Raw genomic sequence first — 16,085 nt, 5'->3', positions numbered from 1 at the left:
GAGAATTGTCATCCTCATCTGTAGGGGATTTGCTGAGTATTGGTTTACGTGTTGTGCTCTACTGAGTACCCTTTGCTCACTTATTATCTGATCCAGTCACCCTGGCACATGGTCATCCATTGGCAGAGTAAAATCACTTAATCAGGTGGCTGGAAATTCAGGATTTGCATCCGCACAGGCCCCATGTTGTGGAAGGGGTGAACCCTGGCAGCCATAGGATTTCTCTGGGCAGACTGAGCAGGGCAGGGAAGCGGGCAGCGCACCTTCTCAGAGCGCTTCCCTGTTCAGAGACCAGGTACCAGCTGCTGTGCTGTTTGAGGCACTGGAGATGCATGGATGTGCAGGGACAGCCCTGTCTGCAAGAGCCTCCACCCCAGAGAGAAGACCACATATCCAAGTAAATAAGGACAACAGAGGATCTGGGCTCAGTGTCGGAAGCCATCCTCTGAGTTGGGACGGTGCAAACACAGAAGGGGTCCTTGGGCCAGGCAAGGAAAGTCACAGGGTTCTAGAGGAACCACTGGCAAGATACACAGCTTCTCTGGGTGGTGGAGGATAGCATTCCAGGTAAAGGGAATGGCATCGCAGTCCTTGGAGCTACAAATGGTTCAGCCCAGTTGAAGCAGAGGTATGATTTAGAGATACGCATGGGGGTGCCAAAGCAAAAATCAGGGACCTTAGACCCGAGAGCACGGAGCAGGACTAGCAGCTTACAGAGAGTATGAGAGAAGTCAGAATCTAGTGATTCTTACAAGTTGGAGGTCACTGCTGAAGTGGAGATCCAGGGCTTCCAGGTTTCAAAACGGTTTCACAGGTTCAAGCAGGTCCATGCCTGTGCCTCACACATGAGGGAAACCTGAGCCCTGTGCTGGGGGAGCCTGAGCAGGGGGAAGAGAATGATCTCTCAGTCTGGTGCCCAGGGCTATCTCCCCCTTCTCCCAGGTGCCGGGCAGCAAAGGCATCCATGAACTTGGGAGCAGCGCCCAGGCCCTGCAGCACACGCTGGACGAGTCGGCCTCCCTCCTCACCATGTTCTGGCGAGCGGCCCTGCCCAGCTCCCCCAGCCCTGTCCTGTCTGACAGCACAGTGAGTGGCAGCCTCCTTCATCACTTCTGCCCCAAATGCCATTCTGCCTCCTCAGTTCCCAAGTCCTAAAGGTCAGGAGCTGGGCAGTTGAGTTGGGACAGGGGGGCTTTAGGAGAGCATCCCGGGGGGGATACCTGTTGTCCATGGTAGTGGCTGGCAGGGCTCCTCCCACCACCAGCAAAGAGGGAAGGACAGAATACGAAGAGGGCAGACATGTGAGAACCCCAGCAACCAGGAGTGTTTGGGTTCTTTCACTTTCTGAACTTAGCTGAGCCGAAAAATGTAGGGACCTGTGAAAATGTCGACATCCCCTTTCCCCACGCCATCCCCACAGAATGTCACCAAGAGATGAGCACCTTCCTGGAGCCACCCACTGCATCCCACACACAGCTTTCCTCATCCCTGGGCCAGGCCCAGAAGAGTCAGCCGCCCCACCACCAGGTGCTCTCAGATATAAGGCCTGGACTCTGGTCAGGGGGAGTGTGACCAACAAATTTTCTCCATCTCCCCCCACCAGCCCTTCCTAGGAGCCTGAGGCCAGATTAAAGCACTAACACCTTATGGGCCCCAACTATGCCGGGTCTGAGGCAGAGGGTGTTCTGCCATCTTTAATTTGCTCCGAAGATTTACAGAATTGCACACTGTCTCCCCGGGCAAAACACGCCCAGCTAGCAAGTCTTATCTGTGAGGCCCGGGTACTAGAACCAATGTCAGCGCTGAATGTGTGCTCTTGGTCCACTGCTGGGAGTCCTGGCACTACCCGGGGATCAGGGCCTCTACAGCCACAGGAATGGAGGCCCGTGTCCATGTGCATGGGGGCTCCCAGGGTCTCAGTGTACTGACCTAATGGCCTTGGTCTAAGCTGGCCTCAGCTGGAGCCTTCTAGTGTCTCTCCTGGAGGGACTCCAGTCCAGAAATCATTGTGAGAGGATTATAGAATCCTGCTTTATATTTTCAAGAGCCACAAAGCGTGGGGAGCTTGAAGTCTTCTGACCTTTGACAGAGAGCCTGTTTCCCTTCCCCAGGGACAGTCCCTGCAAAGGGAACTTCTAGAACTGAGAACCAGACTGTCCAGACAGGAGAGCATCCTTCAGAGCACAGCGGAGCGTCTGACGACCGCCAACCAGCAGAAGGAAAGCATGGAGCAGTTCATCTTCAGTCAGTCCTGAGCCAGGGGATGAGAGAGGAAAGTAGGGGTGGGAAGACTTCCAGACTCCCCACTTGTGCTGCCGATGGACCCTGACCAGACAGACTGGGTGGGGTGGGGAGGAGTGCTGCAGACCAGTGTGATGTCCCCAAACCTCCTGTGCCATGAATAATTGGGGATGCAGAGGGAGGGATGCATGGGGCAGCAGGAGACCCTGATCTGAGCTGCCAGAAAGACCCCCTTTGGAACACAGTAGACAAGTATGGCCCCAGATGGTCACTTCTACCTATTGGGCTGTTTTGTTGTTTTAGTGACCAGGACACATGATATTTTGAAGAAGGAAAGGACTAATTTGGAGGTAAGGACACCACTGCACCTGCCAGAGCCACAGAACCCAGCCCAAATCCATCCCCACCTGTCTCCAGAGTCTGCAGATGATCCCCGACCCACTCTGATCTTTCAGGAGATTTCCAGTTCATTCCTAGGATTCAGTTCCTCAATAAATGTTCTTCTAGCTTCACTCCCCATCACCTCTCCCACCCAAGTCCCTCCCGTGCCATCTCATCTCCCTGTGACATCGTGACCCTCTTCTCTCCTCACCGCACTTCTTCCCTCCTTTAGGCCAAGTCAGGAGTCCGAGGAAAGCAAGTGAGTTGATTCCCAAGACCAGAGGACATGGGGAGTATGCCTCTAAATTATCTTCTAGGAAAGGGGCTCTGGGGCCACTCTAGTGTTTCCTGTAGCCCTTTTCACTTCATGAAAAAATAAACCCGAGATGCCATCAAATCAGTTGATTCTGTTGCACACTCTATTGGCAGAGAATAGCCATTCAATCTTGATCTTTCTTTTTCCAAAGGAAACCAACCTTTGGGTCTTCTTGACCTAAAAGAGAATTTGATAATAAATAAAAATGAAACTTGAAGGGAAACATTTTGTGTATATGGCAGGTATTCTGTACATTTACTTGAAATACTAACCCGATCCCTAGCAAGTAAGCTGAAGTGTACCAAATGGCTTGTAAATCAGAAACTAAACCTTTAGGGGAACCTGGGTGGCTCAGGCAGTTGAGCATCTGACTTGATCTTGGCTCAGGTCTTGATCTCAGGGTTGTGGCTTCAAGCCCTGAGTTGGGCTCCACGCTAGCCATGGAGATTCCTTAAAAAAGAATAGGGAAAGAAACTAAACCCTTCACTGGACATTAAAGTTCTGCCATAAGCAATTGGACCTATTCCTAGGAATGTTCCTAAGAGAATTTTGATCCCATGGCTTGAAAATGGGTTGGGCCATGACTTCACCCTCCCCCCCCTTTTTTTTTCCTAATTCCCTTTTGTTCTTCTCTGATGATTCCTTTCTTTCTTGAGCCTCTTTAGAAGAACACATACAAGATGGCCTCTGTAAAGCCTTATTCCTGCCCCACACAACCACTGGCTTCCCCATGTTTGGAAGTTTCCTCTGCACTTCCCAGAGACCAATGGAAAGGGCCTGAGGCCTGCGTTCCAATCCCAGGCTTGTCACTAACCGGCTCTGTGGCCTTGGCCCATCCATCTGTAAGAGGTGGCACTAGGGGCTGTTGGAGGTCCCTGCTGATGGGGCCCCTCCCTCTCCTCATTAAGTACATGGGACATGAACTGAGCAGGGGACTTCCCTGCATGATGTCCTCTCCTTCCTACAACAGCCTGTTTCTTCATGGGCATGTTTCATACTAAGCACTTCGGTTCCCGCGAAGTCACAGAAGCCATCATTTTGCTCCAAGTGAACTGGGGAGTGGACTGGCGCATGAAGAGGGAGTGTGGGATCTGAGCATCTCATGTGCAGTGGCTCTGAGCGGGACTGTCACTTGCCCGAGGTGGTGGGGAAGCTTCCCTCTCACCTGGTAGCACCAGGGGCTCCTCAGGTCCACACCCCCTCCCCTGGGCTCATCCTTCTGACAGGTTCTCACTGAGCTCCTGGCTCAGCCCCCACCCAGTGCTCACTGCAGCTCAGGGAGCCACCAGCAGAACCTGATACCAGGTTCTCACCTTGTCGTATTTCTGTCTCCAGGTGAAGTCCCTAAGGGCACTGCTGTGCACCCCAGGCTTGTGACCTTTGCCTTCCAGGAGCCACGGAAGAAAAGGAGCCACTGGAGGTCCTTCAAACAGCAGGAAGACTGGGCCTGCCCCCCTCTGGTGCAGATCCCAGTCTGCTGAGGAGACCTGGAGCCCAGTCCTCCACACCTGCCAGAGGGTCCCATCCTCCTCCTGAAGGGCAGACAGCTTCTCCTGTGGCTGAGGAACACCACCCACCAGGGTCTGCTCAGCCCAGCACTAGTCTGTAGAGAAGGTCCTGACACTGCTTCTGTGCAACTCACTGGCCTGGGAACTGGCTGCAGCCAGTCCTCGCTCCGACGCCTGCCCTCAGATGGTCAGCTCAGGGGACACAGGACCCTGCTTCCTACAGATGGGACCCCTGATCCCCAAACAGGAGTTCCTCAGCCCTTTCCGAAGCCCACGAGTGACAGCAGTGCCCTGAGGGCCAGTGGGGCTCAGCCAACACAACTCCCAGATCCACCCTTCCCTGGGTCCGGCTTAGCCCGGCCACCGTTCTGCTGGGCATCCGTCTACACCGAGGCTCCTGAGTGCTTCAAATGCTCCTGGTGAAAGCAGTGGCTTCCCATGTGCCATCTCCTGCTTAGCCTAGCACCTCCTAGTCCCCTTCTTTTATGATCTTCGAAGTGTGGCCACCTCACTCTGAATACGCCATTCCTTTTCATCACCCTAACTCCTCTCTAGGAAACTTGGGCTCAGGGCCAGCCCAAGCCCATTGAAAGTCCTGTAAGACGGGGCGCCTGGGTGGCTCAGTGGGTTAAGCCGCTGCCTTCGGCTCAGGTCATGATCTCAGGGTCCTGGGATCGAGTCCCGCATCGGGCTCTCTGCTCGGCAGGGAGCCTGCTTCCCCCCGCCCTTCCTCTCTCTCTGCCTGCCTCTCTGCCTACCTGTGATCTCTCTCTGTCGAATAAATAAATAAAAATCTTTAAAAAAAAAAAAAAAAAAAAAAGAAAGTCCTGTAAGACACACCAGTGATCATTTTTAAGTGGCACCTGAGAAGCCCCAGTTGTGGGAAATCCTAGTCTGTGTCCTGACAGTGCTTTAGAAGGTGTGTACGTGTGTATAAATGTATGATAGATATTTATATATGTTGCTATAGTAATTTGTCGAGGGCAACATAACTGGCGGACAGGGTCTGTTAGAGGAAATGAAACACAGTCCTTTGGGTGGCTATGAAAGTAAAATGTGTACAAAGAAATAAAAGGTTTTCCTCACCTGCTCTGTTTCTGATTTCCACACCAGTCTTTAGGCTGAGCATGTAAGAGTAGGAAAGACACACTGTCCCTAAGAAGGTCATAGACTATACTGTTGAGGTCTACGCTTAAAAGGAGTTTTGCCTTCTCTGCCATTTTGTAAGAATCCCCAATCTAAAAATATTAGAGAGTGGTTCTTAGGTTTGGGGAGCCTTAGAATCAGCAGTGGAGATCACAGGAGCCACTTCCTGGGCTCCAATCCCAAGTATTTCATTGATGTGTGGCCCCAGAATCTGCATTTCTTACACAAATACCTCAGGTGATTCTCTCTTTTTTTTTTCTTTTGGGTTTCAGAGCTTTTTGTTTTTGTTTTTGTTTTGTTTTTAGCCTTTTTAAAAAAAATTTCTTTTCAGTGTTCCAGAATTCATTGTTTATGGACCACACCCAGTGCTCCATGCAATACGTGCCCTCCATAATACCCACCACCAGGCTCACCCAACCTCCCACCCCCTCCTCTCCAAAACCCTCAGATCATTTCTCAGTTTCCACAGTCTCTCATGGTTCATCTCCCCTCCCCAATTTCCCCCAACTCCCATCTCCTCTCCATCTCCCCATGTCCTCCGTGTTATTCCTTATGTTCCACAAATAAGCAAAACCATATGATAATTGACTCTCTCTGCTTGACTTATTTCACTGAACATAATCTCCTCCAGTCCCATCAATGTTGATACAAAAGTTGGGTATTCATTCTTTCTGATGGAGACATAATACTTCATAGTATATATGGACCACATCTTCCTTATCCATTCATCCATTGAAGAGCATCTTGGTTCTTTCCACAGTTTGGTGACCATGGCCATTGCTGCTATGAATATTGGGGTACAGATGGCCCTTCTTTTCACTACATCTGTATCTTACCCCAGGTGATTCTGATGCAGACCACAGTTTAAAACTGTTGTTCTCCAACATTGACCCAAAAGTATAAATAGATTTGTCTCACTTTGATTGATAACCTTTAACTGAAAAGCATGTAAGTCCTTCCATAAATGTTGGCACAGAGATCTGCAAATATTCCTTGGGAAGAGTCCTTAGTTATGTCCTTTTGCCTTCCAAGAATTACTATAAAGCTATCACTCCACAATTATTTCCTAGAAAGAGGCACAACCAGGGACAACAACAAACAAAATCCTCAAATAGTATCTGACAACCATTACCACCACTGCCACCAGTAACAAAAAGACCCAAAAAAAGACTCCCACCTGAGGTAGGGATGCCCTCTATTTTATTAGTCGATGGAGTGACTCCACATCTGCTCTCCTGCTCTGTTATTCAAGTATTTCCACGAAGGCCTTTGGCTGTCAATACAGAGGAACTCCATGGCCCAATCGGCTGAATGGATGAAAGTCAATAAGCTATTAAGGCAAAGAAACCAAGCATGAGACCATGCCACCCTGTGCTTATTCCAGCATCCCAGCGATTTCTCCTCCATCCCTCTGCCACCAGGGCTGCTGCACTCTGAAGGGATAGTCAGTAATCAGTGAAGAACTCAGACACTGCTTCTACAAAATTCACTTTAAGTACATAACATTTAGGAAAGCAACAGCGTATGATGTCACTCCGCTCAGGATCCAGTCACAGATCAGTTGCTTTTCACCCTTTGTGAAAGGCTGAAAAGTAGCTTTGTGCCTTAAGAGAACTCGTTGCAACAAAAATGTACCTTTGATGGGAACATTGTCCAATATTCACTTCTTTGTAAGTTATGTACTAACCCTCCCTGTGAGAATAACAGAGCCCACTCTTGAAATATCTTTCTGTGTGGCCGCCAATGTCTTCCACTTTGCATAATTCCCATAAGAACCTGGCTGAGCCCCTGCAGGGAACAGACTGTGAATCCTACAGAAAAGAATGGAAAGAAAAAAAAAAAAAAAAGCAGGTGATGAGGAAAGCAAAGGCCAGTGAAATGTAAATAAAAGTAAATTTCCTTACAACCTGCAGCCCATGACAGAAAGAGCAGGATGTCCTCCAGGAACACACAAGTACCCTAACGGTAATGCTTTGCTAGAGGCAAAAAGCAACCTTAGCTAGAAAATAGCCAGACCTCTAGGATCATGAAATCTCTGATAACACCTAAAAATCCCTTTGGAAATGCCTTTATCTCCACCCTCCACTCCCAACATACAGTATATGATCAATCACTCCTCACAATCCCAGGGCACCTCTTCCTGTCCAGGGGTCCTGTCCCTGAACTTTAATAAAAACACCTTTTTTTTGCCCTGAAGAAGCCTCTTGACCATTCGCTCCTGGCCCACATCACATTGGCAGGTACCTAAAAGTAAGACATAAACACGAATAAAACTAGCTCTTGACCTGTGGACCTAAGACAGAAAACCTGCAGAGTTTGTACAGAATTTATCGTATTCCCCAGAACTCATTACCATTGAGTTGAATGAGCTAGATGCTTCTTACTGTGACATCAAGTCACCATGAATGGAGCACATTAAAAGAATATATATAATATATATCTATATAGATATATAGATATATATATTTATCTTACAGTTCTGAGGGTGCAGAGTCCCAACAAGGATCTCACTGGACTAAAATCCAGATGTCCACAGGGCACCTTCCCTTCTAGAGGCTCTAGGAGAGGGTGGAAATTAGTCAAGGGAAACCACACTAAAATGCAGTCCCAAGGTTTTAGCAAGGGAGCTCCTCTGCCCTCCTTACCTCTTAGGGCATTGCAGCCCCAGGGGAGGGACTGATCTGACCTTACAGGGACTTGACATTGCACAGGCATAGGCCTCTACTAACCAGGCCAGAGTAAGAAATGCTAGCTTTGTCCCCCCAGGGAGACGCCAGCTCTCTTCCAACTCACAGTTCACCCCGATGGACTTTTAGAACAATCTTCCCAACTGACCCCTTTCCTCCAAAAAGAAGAGCGTCCCTCCCATTTGTTCTCTGGAGTTGCCTATGGATTTGCCAACGCTGGTTTATCCCTGATCGCCTTTCCCTTTTATTCTCGACAAGTCTCATTTTTGCTGGTAAAATAATTGGCAGTTTGTATTTTTCAGACAGTGTGTCTCTTTGCCTGTTCCAGCTTTTAGAGGCCCCTCCTCCATGCTTAGCCCCAGCCCCAGCAGGGAGAGTCCTCCTCATCCAGCATCCTTTTGACCTTCTCTGCCTCTTCCAGTTTTAAGACCCCCTTGTCATTCAGGGGGTTGCCTGGAGAATCCAGAATCATCTCCCTATCTCAATGTCCTTAACATAAGCATCTCTGCAGGGTCCCTGTTGCTGCTGATGGAACATGTACACAGGTTCCTGGTGATGGGTTTTTTGGAATACAGGTGAGGTTTGGTGGAGTGAGGTCGGGATCCAATGACAAAGAAAGAATTCTTGCAACATCTCTGGTGCAAAATGTTGGTTTTACTAAAACATGGGGACAGGACCCTTGGGCTGAAAGAGCTGCTGCCCTGGGGTTGGGAGCCAAAGCTCATTATACACTTGGGCATTAGGGGTTGGGAGAAAAGGAGATTTTCAAAAGAATATGCTAAAGAGGACCTTCAAGATCCTAGAGGCCTTTGGCATTGTCAAGTTAAAGTTGTTTTTCTCTATAGTTGGTATTACCAATAAGACTGCTGGCAGCTTCCTGGAACTGTCCCAGAGATCTCACCCAGGAGTGGGAGGTCAGGGGCTCAGGAAGTCAGCCTGTGCTTTGTCCTTTAGCTAGCCTTCTGCTTCCTCCTCACTGGCATTAGCATGGGCACCACCTAGGGAGAGGGCATTATTCTGCCCCCCCACCACACTACGAACTAGACAACAACTAATGTTGAATACCCTCCATCCCCCAATCTTTTCAAATTTCAACAATCCAGTAAAAGCAAAGCAGTCCCTCAAGGTGCAATCAAGATGAAGGCAAATCAGGACCCTAGGACACTCCATCCACGGCCATACAATTGCCCAAGTACTGGTCTCTTGGGAGTATTTGTTTTGCTTTGTTTTTCAGACCTGACTTTTTTCCATCAAAAGGCCAACTTTGATGCAGAAATTTCATCCAAGGGAAAGAGCACCTCGGTGGAGGGAGGGAAGGTGGTGGCAGAGCCGGGCCCCTGGAACCTAGCTAACCCCCTGATGTGAACTCTGAGCCCTGTCTAAGGGAGCAGAAGGGATGGTTTCCTTTGGCACTGTCCTCAAAAGCGGGATCCTTGGGCATTCTCTCTCTCTGGCGGCCATGAGGGGCGCCGCATCCCTGCCCTAGGAGCCCGCCTGGTGAAGAAGCCAGCCCTGGTGGTGTTCTCAGGGCCTGGGATGTTGCTGCCAGGTTTCAGCCCAAGGGCTGGCCCAGAGGTTGCTGACTTTGGGTTCCCCGCCCCCTCCCATGGGGTGTCTAGGCCTACGGGTTGTGTGTGGGACTGGCTAGGAGGCTGAGCCCCACAAGTGCAGCCAACGCACTCTGTCTCCTCAAAGCAGGTTCTAAGGAGAGGGAGAGAGAGAGAGAGGGAGAGATGGATCTGTGCTTCTCTGTCTGCTGGAAAGTCCTCCCTCATGTTCCTCTCAGGCTGGGGCAGCCTTCCCTGTGCTGAGTGCTCTGTGTGCCTGCCTGTGTGTGGTGGCGGGGAGACGCCCTGACATCATGGATAGGTGGTGTCTGATGTAAATCAGTTACCCTTAGGTGGCGGTTCTGGGCTGGAGAATTCCTGGGGCAGAGGATGTAGCTTCCATTGCATTAGGAAGACTCCTGTGGAGGGTGAGGATGCTTGGGGCAGGAGTGGGTGCCGAGGGTTTTGGGATGTTGGTTGGTGAGTGAGCGTGTGTGCAGGGTGGACTGTGGGTGAGGCTAGGGTGAGACAGAGGCGGAGGCGGAGAGGGTCAAACTTACCCGGCAGGGGAGATACCATGATCAAGCAGGTCGTTTTCCCAGGATGAGGCTTGTCCATTGCACTGTGGACGTGCTGACCCCTGCGATTTCCCCAAATGTGGGAAACTCGACTCCATAATTGATGGCAGTGGGGGACTGCATTCATGCTCTCCCTGAGTAATAGGGGAGATGCTCTGATTTTTTTTTCTTACAGCTTTATCTTTTAAGAGAACGTTTGCAGGTGTTGCTGTTTTAGCGGTGATTACTCAGTGAATGCATGATTTATAACCCACTTAACTACATTGCTGGTTGATGGGTCTTTCTCACCAGAGACACGCAGGAGTCCTCTATGCACAGTTTTCAGGAAAAGATTGGTCCTCTTGTTTTTCTTGAAGTCTCTCCTGGAGCAGCGTGCCCAGTGTTCTCCAATATTTTGTGTGATTCTGCTTATGTTTTGGTGTCTTGCAGCCCAAGGATTTAGGCGAAGAAGGTGCTTTCTTTCACTCCCCCAGGAAACACAAGCCAGAGTCTGTCCCCCTCTGCTGCCCTCTGGCTCCCCTTTTCCCACCAGCACCCTACAAAGCCTCATGCAATCCCCAGACTCCCTATCCTTAATCAGGCCACTTCTTACCCTTGGCAGCCTTCCTCCAGAGGGCCCTTCAGAGAATATAGACTTTGGAATTTGACGTGCTTTTGTTTATTTATTTAAGTTTATTTAAGCAATCTCTATACCCAGCGGAGGTGGGGGGATCCCGAGCTCAGGACCCCTAGATCCAGAGTCTGGTGTTCTCCGGACTGAGCCAGCCCAACGACCCTTGACAGGCTTCTAAAGAGGCATGTCTGTCCACTTGCAAAGGACACGTTCAGTTGGCACCATAGACCTTTCCCAGACAGCAGGTTAGCTCTTGGGCAAGGGGTGGTGGACCTTCTCCTTGCTCTCAGGCTCAAGCAAAAACTGTCTTCACAGCTGTGTTGCTTTGTAAATCCGAGCTTGAAGGGGTTTCTGGCTTCGTGCTTTCACTGGAGCTGGGGCTTTTTCCCTGTAAAAGCCTCTACTCAGAATCTACATTGACGCTTTCCAACTTTGATTTTTACTTGGGGGGGGCCACACAAATAGGGACCCAAAGGAAGTGGTTTACTCTTCTGGACCATTTAACAAATCAATAAAGCTACACCGGAAATGTTTCCAAATAATTTAAATGCATCGCTAAACAAAGCTTAATATTACAGAAAACAAAAATATGCGGAAACCAACATGATAGCGTTCACAGTGTGTGGCATCCCATCCAATGGTTTGCGGTCTGCAGACAAGTGGGGGAAATGAGCCCTCATGAGGTCACTCATCTGAAAATGACCCAGAGCTGACACCAAGGTGAGAATCACCAGAGGACAAGAAAGCGTTTGTTATAACTGCATCCCATCGGTTCAAAACACTCAGCAGATGCATGGAAAATGTAAAACAAAACAAAACAAACAAACAAACAAAAAATTCACATTAAGAGATGAAAACCACAATGTCTGAGAGGAAATATATTGCAAGGTGCTGGCAGCGATTAGAGAAGGCAGAAGAAAAAAGTTTGATAGGAATCCCACGGAATCTGCAGATCATGGTGTTGCCTTCTTAGCCACTTCAGTTCTTCCAATTGGTGAACACAGGATGTCTTTCCACTTGTTTAGGTTTTCTTTAATCTCTTGCAGCAATGTTTTGTAGTTTTCAGTGGACAGGTTTTGTGCTTCCTTGAATCAATTATTCGTAGATACTATTCTGGTGGGTGCTGTTATAAATGGAATTGTTTTCTTAATTTCCTTTTCTGATTGTTCATTGTTAGGGTATAGAAACACCTGATTTTGTCTGTCTTATACCCTGCAACTCTGCCGATTTAAGTTATGGACTCTAGTAGTTGGGTATTTGGTGTTTTTATCTATGTAGGAGCACGTCGTCTGCAAATACAAATAAAAATTGTCCTTTGAAAAACCCGGGGGTTAGGCATACAGGTTCCCACAATTGAAAATCTGTATATGACTTTCGACTCCCCAAAAACAACTAGTAACAGCCTACTAAAGCCTTACAGATAACAGAAACAGTTGATTAACACATGTTTTATGTTGTTTGTATTACATACTTTATTCTTTCAATACAGTGAGTTAGTGTAAAGAAAATGTCATTGAGAAAATCATGAGGAAGAGAAAATAAGTTGGCAGTACCATACTGTATTTGTAAGAAAAAAAAATCACCCCTTAAGTGGACCTACATTGTTCAGTACAATTCAAACCTGTGTTGTTCCCCAGTCAACTGTAGTTTTCTTGCTTCTTTTTCAAATGTTTCCCCTTGCCTTCAGGTTATTTTAAAACTTGATTTATAGTTGATACACCATGTGACACCAGTTTGACTTGACAAGATAGTGATTGGACAACTCTATAAATTATGTTATGTTCACTGCAAGTGTAGCTACCTTCTGTCACCACCACTCTACCTTGCAGAGCTGTTACTGTATCACCGAGTATATAATCTGACATCTATCCTCTTAATATATTTTTTTTAATCTTCACTGTGGACGGTGTTTTGACAGAGTGTAGAATTATAACCCTGCCTCTCCCCCCACCACTACCATGGGCCTCCTTTGGACTCTGCCAGAGCGAAGCAGTGACACACAGGAGGTTCCCCACATAGGTCACTGCAGCACCTGATCTTGGACGAGGATGCTCAGCCCAGGCCAGGGAAATACAGATTAGCAGGAACCCTTCTTCACAAGCCCAGCTCCAATTTGAAGGACCAGGGTGCCCCCTCTAAGTCCCTGCAGAGATGGCTCAGCACCCAGAAGCTGGCCATATTTAGATGGCCAGAAATGGGAAGATTCCCCTAAACCAGCCCAAACTGTTCCATTTAGACTGAGAAGAATTTTAATAGCAGCATGGGCTCCTTTCCCTATTCTGATGGGGGGAGGGGGGCCTCAGTGCCAGTGCAGGAAGAGCATCAATCATGTCATTATGTCTTTGGCTGTTAACCTAATGGTTGATGGGTAGAGCCCAAATGGCAGACCAAAGCTACTTCAGATCTATCCAGGGGCACCTGGGAGACTCAGTAGGTTAAACATCTGTCTTCAGCTCAGGTCATGATCCCAGAGTCCTGGGATGGAGCCCCCATCAGTCTCCCCAAGCCTGCTTCACCCTCTCCTTCTGTGGCTCCCCCTGCTTGTTCTCTCTTTCTCTCTCTGTCAAATAAATAAATATATAAATAAATGTATAAATAAATCTTTAAAAAAGAAACCTTTCCAGATCTTGCCAGCTGCTTTCATGTGTTCTGCAGCCCTCACTTCCTCCCCAAATCTCCAGGGAGCTGGTTTCCCCCCTTTTTGCCTCCTGCCCCCTGATCTCCTTGTGCCACCCGGAGGTTCCTCCCTTAAGTCATCTTCCCCCTTGTGGAGTTCAGGGAAATTGCGGGGGCCAGAAGCTGAAGGCACAGGCCATGAATCCCTGACTCCAGAGGTGACCTCGGACACCAGGCTCTAAATCACCAACTCCTGGACTCCAGGGTGTGGCACCTCACCAGCTACTGTTTGCCTGGGGACCCCAGGACACACTGAAGTGGGACTGTCACCTTCTTTCTTTTTTTTTTTTTAGGTGAAATTTACATACAAGAATTTCACCCATTGTAAAAGTATCCTACAATGACAGAGTTGTTCAGCTAGGACCCTAGTTTGTTTTAGAGGCTTCCTTCACCTCCCCACACCTCCTCCAGCCCCTCTGCAGACAATCTCTGCTCCTTCTTCCAGCCCCAAACAACGCTGATCTGCTTTCTGTCTCTATACATGGCTCCGTTCTGGACATTGTACATAAATTGAATGAGACAGTGTGTAGTCCTTGGTGACTGGCTTCTTTCACGTAGCATGCTTTTCAGGGTCCTCTATCCTGTAACTTCAATCACATTTCTCTGCCTGTTGTTGCCAAATAGAATTCCATGGTACAGATGGGCCACATTTGTTCATTCACCAGTCAGTGGCCCCCTGTGTTGCTGTCAGGTTTTTCCTATTCTGAGTCTTGCTGACCCGAATGTTTCTGAACAAGGCTTGAGTGGTCAAATGCTTTTATTTCTCTCATATTTCTGGTTTTGGAATTGCTGGGAACTATGGGAAGCTTGTGTTGAACTCTTAAGAACTCTCAAATGACTTCCAAAGTGGCTCTTTCATTTTCGTTCCCCCCCGTTTTATTCCACGTTCTCAGCAACACTTAGTATTGTCTTTTGATCAGAATCGCACTTGTTGATGTAAAATGGTCCCTGGTTTTACATGCATTACCCTGCGGACTAGTAACATTGATGACCTTTTTCTGTGCTTATGAACCATGCATGTGTCTTCTTTGGTAACGTGTATCCAAGTCTTATACTGGCTTTTTATTAACAGTGTGTTCCTTCTGCCCATTCAAAGTACTCTTATGTCTTGTAGATGTGAGTCCTCACTGGGTATTTAATCCACAAATATTGTCTCCTTACCAGTGACTTCTCTGTTCCTTTTCTCAGTGGTAAAGTTTGATGCAAAAAACATGTTTGTCTTAAGTTTTTCTCTTCCATGTTTTGTTCTTGCTGTAGCGACTGAGAACTCTTCACTTAATGCAAAGTCCTGACCATTTTCTATTGTGTTATCATCTGGAATTGTTGTTAAGGCTCTTCTACTTAGGTCTGTGACCATTTTCAGTTCATGGCTGTGAAAGGGGTGGTTTTCAGTAACAACCATGGGGAGAGCTTTGTCCTGACAGGGGCAAGAGAAGCTGGAGGTAATGTGTTTCTCAGTCTCCCCGAGGCCAGGAAAGGGGATTTCACCCTCCTGTACCTATTAATGAAGGGCTGAGTGCCTTTGGGGAGGGGAGTTCAATGGGGCTGGTGGTCATATATGGCACTTATTCCTCATTCTCTGGGACTGGGTACAAAGTAGCTCCAGGAGCCCAGGGCAGTCCTAATCAGAGGTGTCTTTAGGAGCACAAACACACTGAGAGCAAGAGAGGATTACACAGAAAGGATGAAAGAGATCCCAGGGGATCTGATATGGTTTCCTACAGGGTCTTCAATCAGTGGGTGGGAAACAGGACTCCCACCCAGCAGGAACTCAGGAAACATGCCCAGAGGAAGGAGAGCAGATTGAAGGCAATTCCCAGAGTTTGATCTATTTTTGCCAACGTGAAAATCATATGTGCCTGGATATCAAAGGTGCCTGAAGGGACACATGGCTGGCTCAGTCGGTAGTGTGTGCAACTCTTCATCTCAGAGGCCCCACGTTAATAATGGAGACTAGCTAAAAAACAGAAACAAAATAAAAAACAAATAAAAAATAAACAGGAGTGTGAGTCAGGAATCCAGAATTACTCCCCCTAAGGAAAGGACGAGGCAAAGGTGATGGGTGGCTCGGTTGGTTAAGCGGCTGCCTTCAGCTCAGGTCATGATTGCAGGGTCCTGGGATCCAGCCCCACATTGGGACGCTGCTCGGCAGAGAGCCTGCTTCCCTCTCTCTCCCTCTGCCTGCTACTCTGCTTATTTGTGCTCTTTCTCTATCTCCCTGCCAAATAAGTAAATAAAATCTTTAAAAAAATAAAAGAAAGAAAGGATGGGGCAGCTTGGTCCTTGCAGAACAAGAGCCATTCTGAGCCCTAGAGAATCCTAATTGTTGCTATACATTTCCCAAGAGAAACCAGAGACCCTACTTCTTTAGTATTTGCTGGGTTTCCCATGC

The 16,085-nt window shown here is 48.2% G+C and overlaps 1 protein-coding gene and 1 non-coding gene across 2 annotated transcripts in view; both read left to right on the top strand.

Moving 5' to 3' along the window:
- LOC116861547 (myomegalin-like) overlaps nucleotides 1–4,465 on the top strand; it is a 48,198-nt gene extending 43,733 nt beyond the window's left edge. Inside the window, 4 exon segments of the mRNA XM_032848188.1 lie at nucleotides 943–1,086; nucleotides 2,112–2,248; nucleotides 2,545–2,591; nucleotides 4,330–4,465. Of these exon segments, the coding sequence (XP_032704079.1) occupies nucleotides 943–1,086; nucleotides 2,112–2,248; nucleotides 2,545–2,560 (297 nt within the window). The 3' untranslated portion in view covers nucleotides 2,561–2,591; nucleotides 4,330–4,465.
- A 5,913-nt stretch (nucleotides 4,466–10,378) lies between these two features.
- On the top strand, nucleotides 10,379–10,542 carry LOC116861550. The gene has a single exon (XR_004381509.1). It is a non-coding gene; the product is annotated as a U1 spliceosomal RNA (small nuclear RNA).
- The last annotated feature ends 5,543 nt before the right edge of the window (nucleotides 10,543–16,085 follow it).

Source organism: Lontra canadensis, unplaced genomic scaffold (genome assembly GCF_010015895.1).
Source record: "Lontra canadensis isolate GAN:19392208 unplaced genomic scaffold, GSC_riverotter_1.0 scaffold200, whole genome shotgun sequence".
NCBI lineage: Eukaryota > Metazoa > Chordata > Mammalia > Carnivora > Mustelidae > Lontra > Lontra canadensis.
The sequence above is the reverse complement of the archived record's forward strand: the minus strand, read 5'-3'. Positions and strand labels throughout refer to the sequence as shown.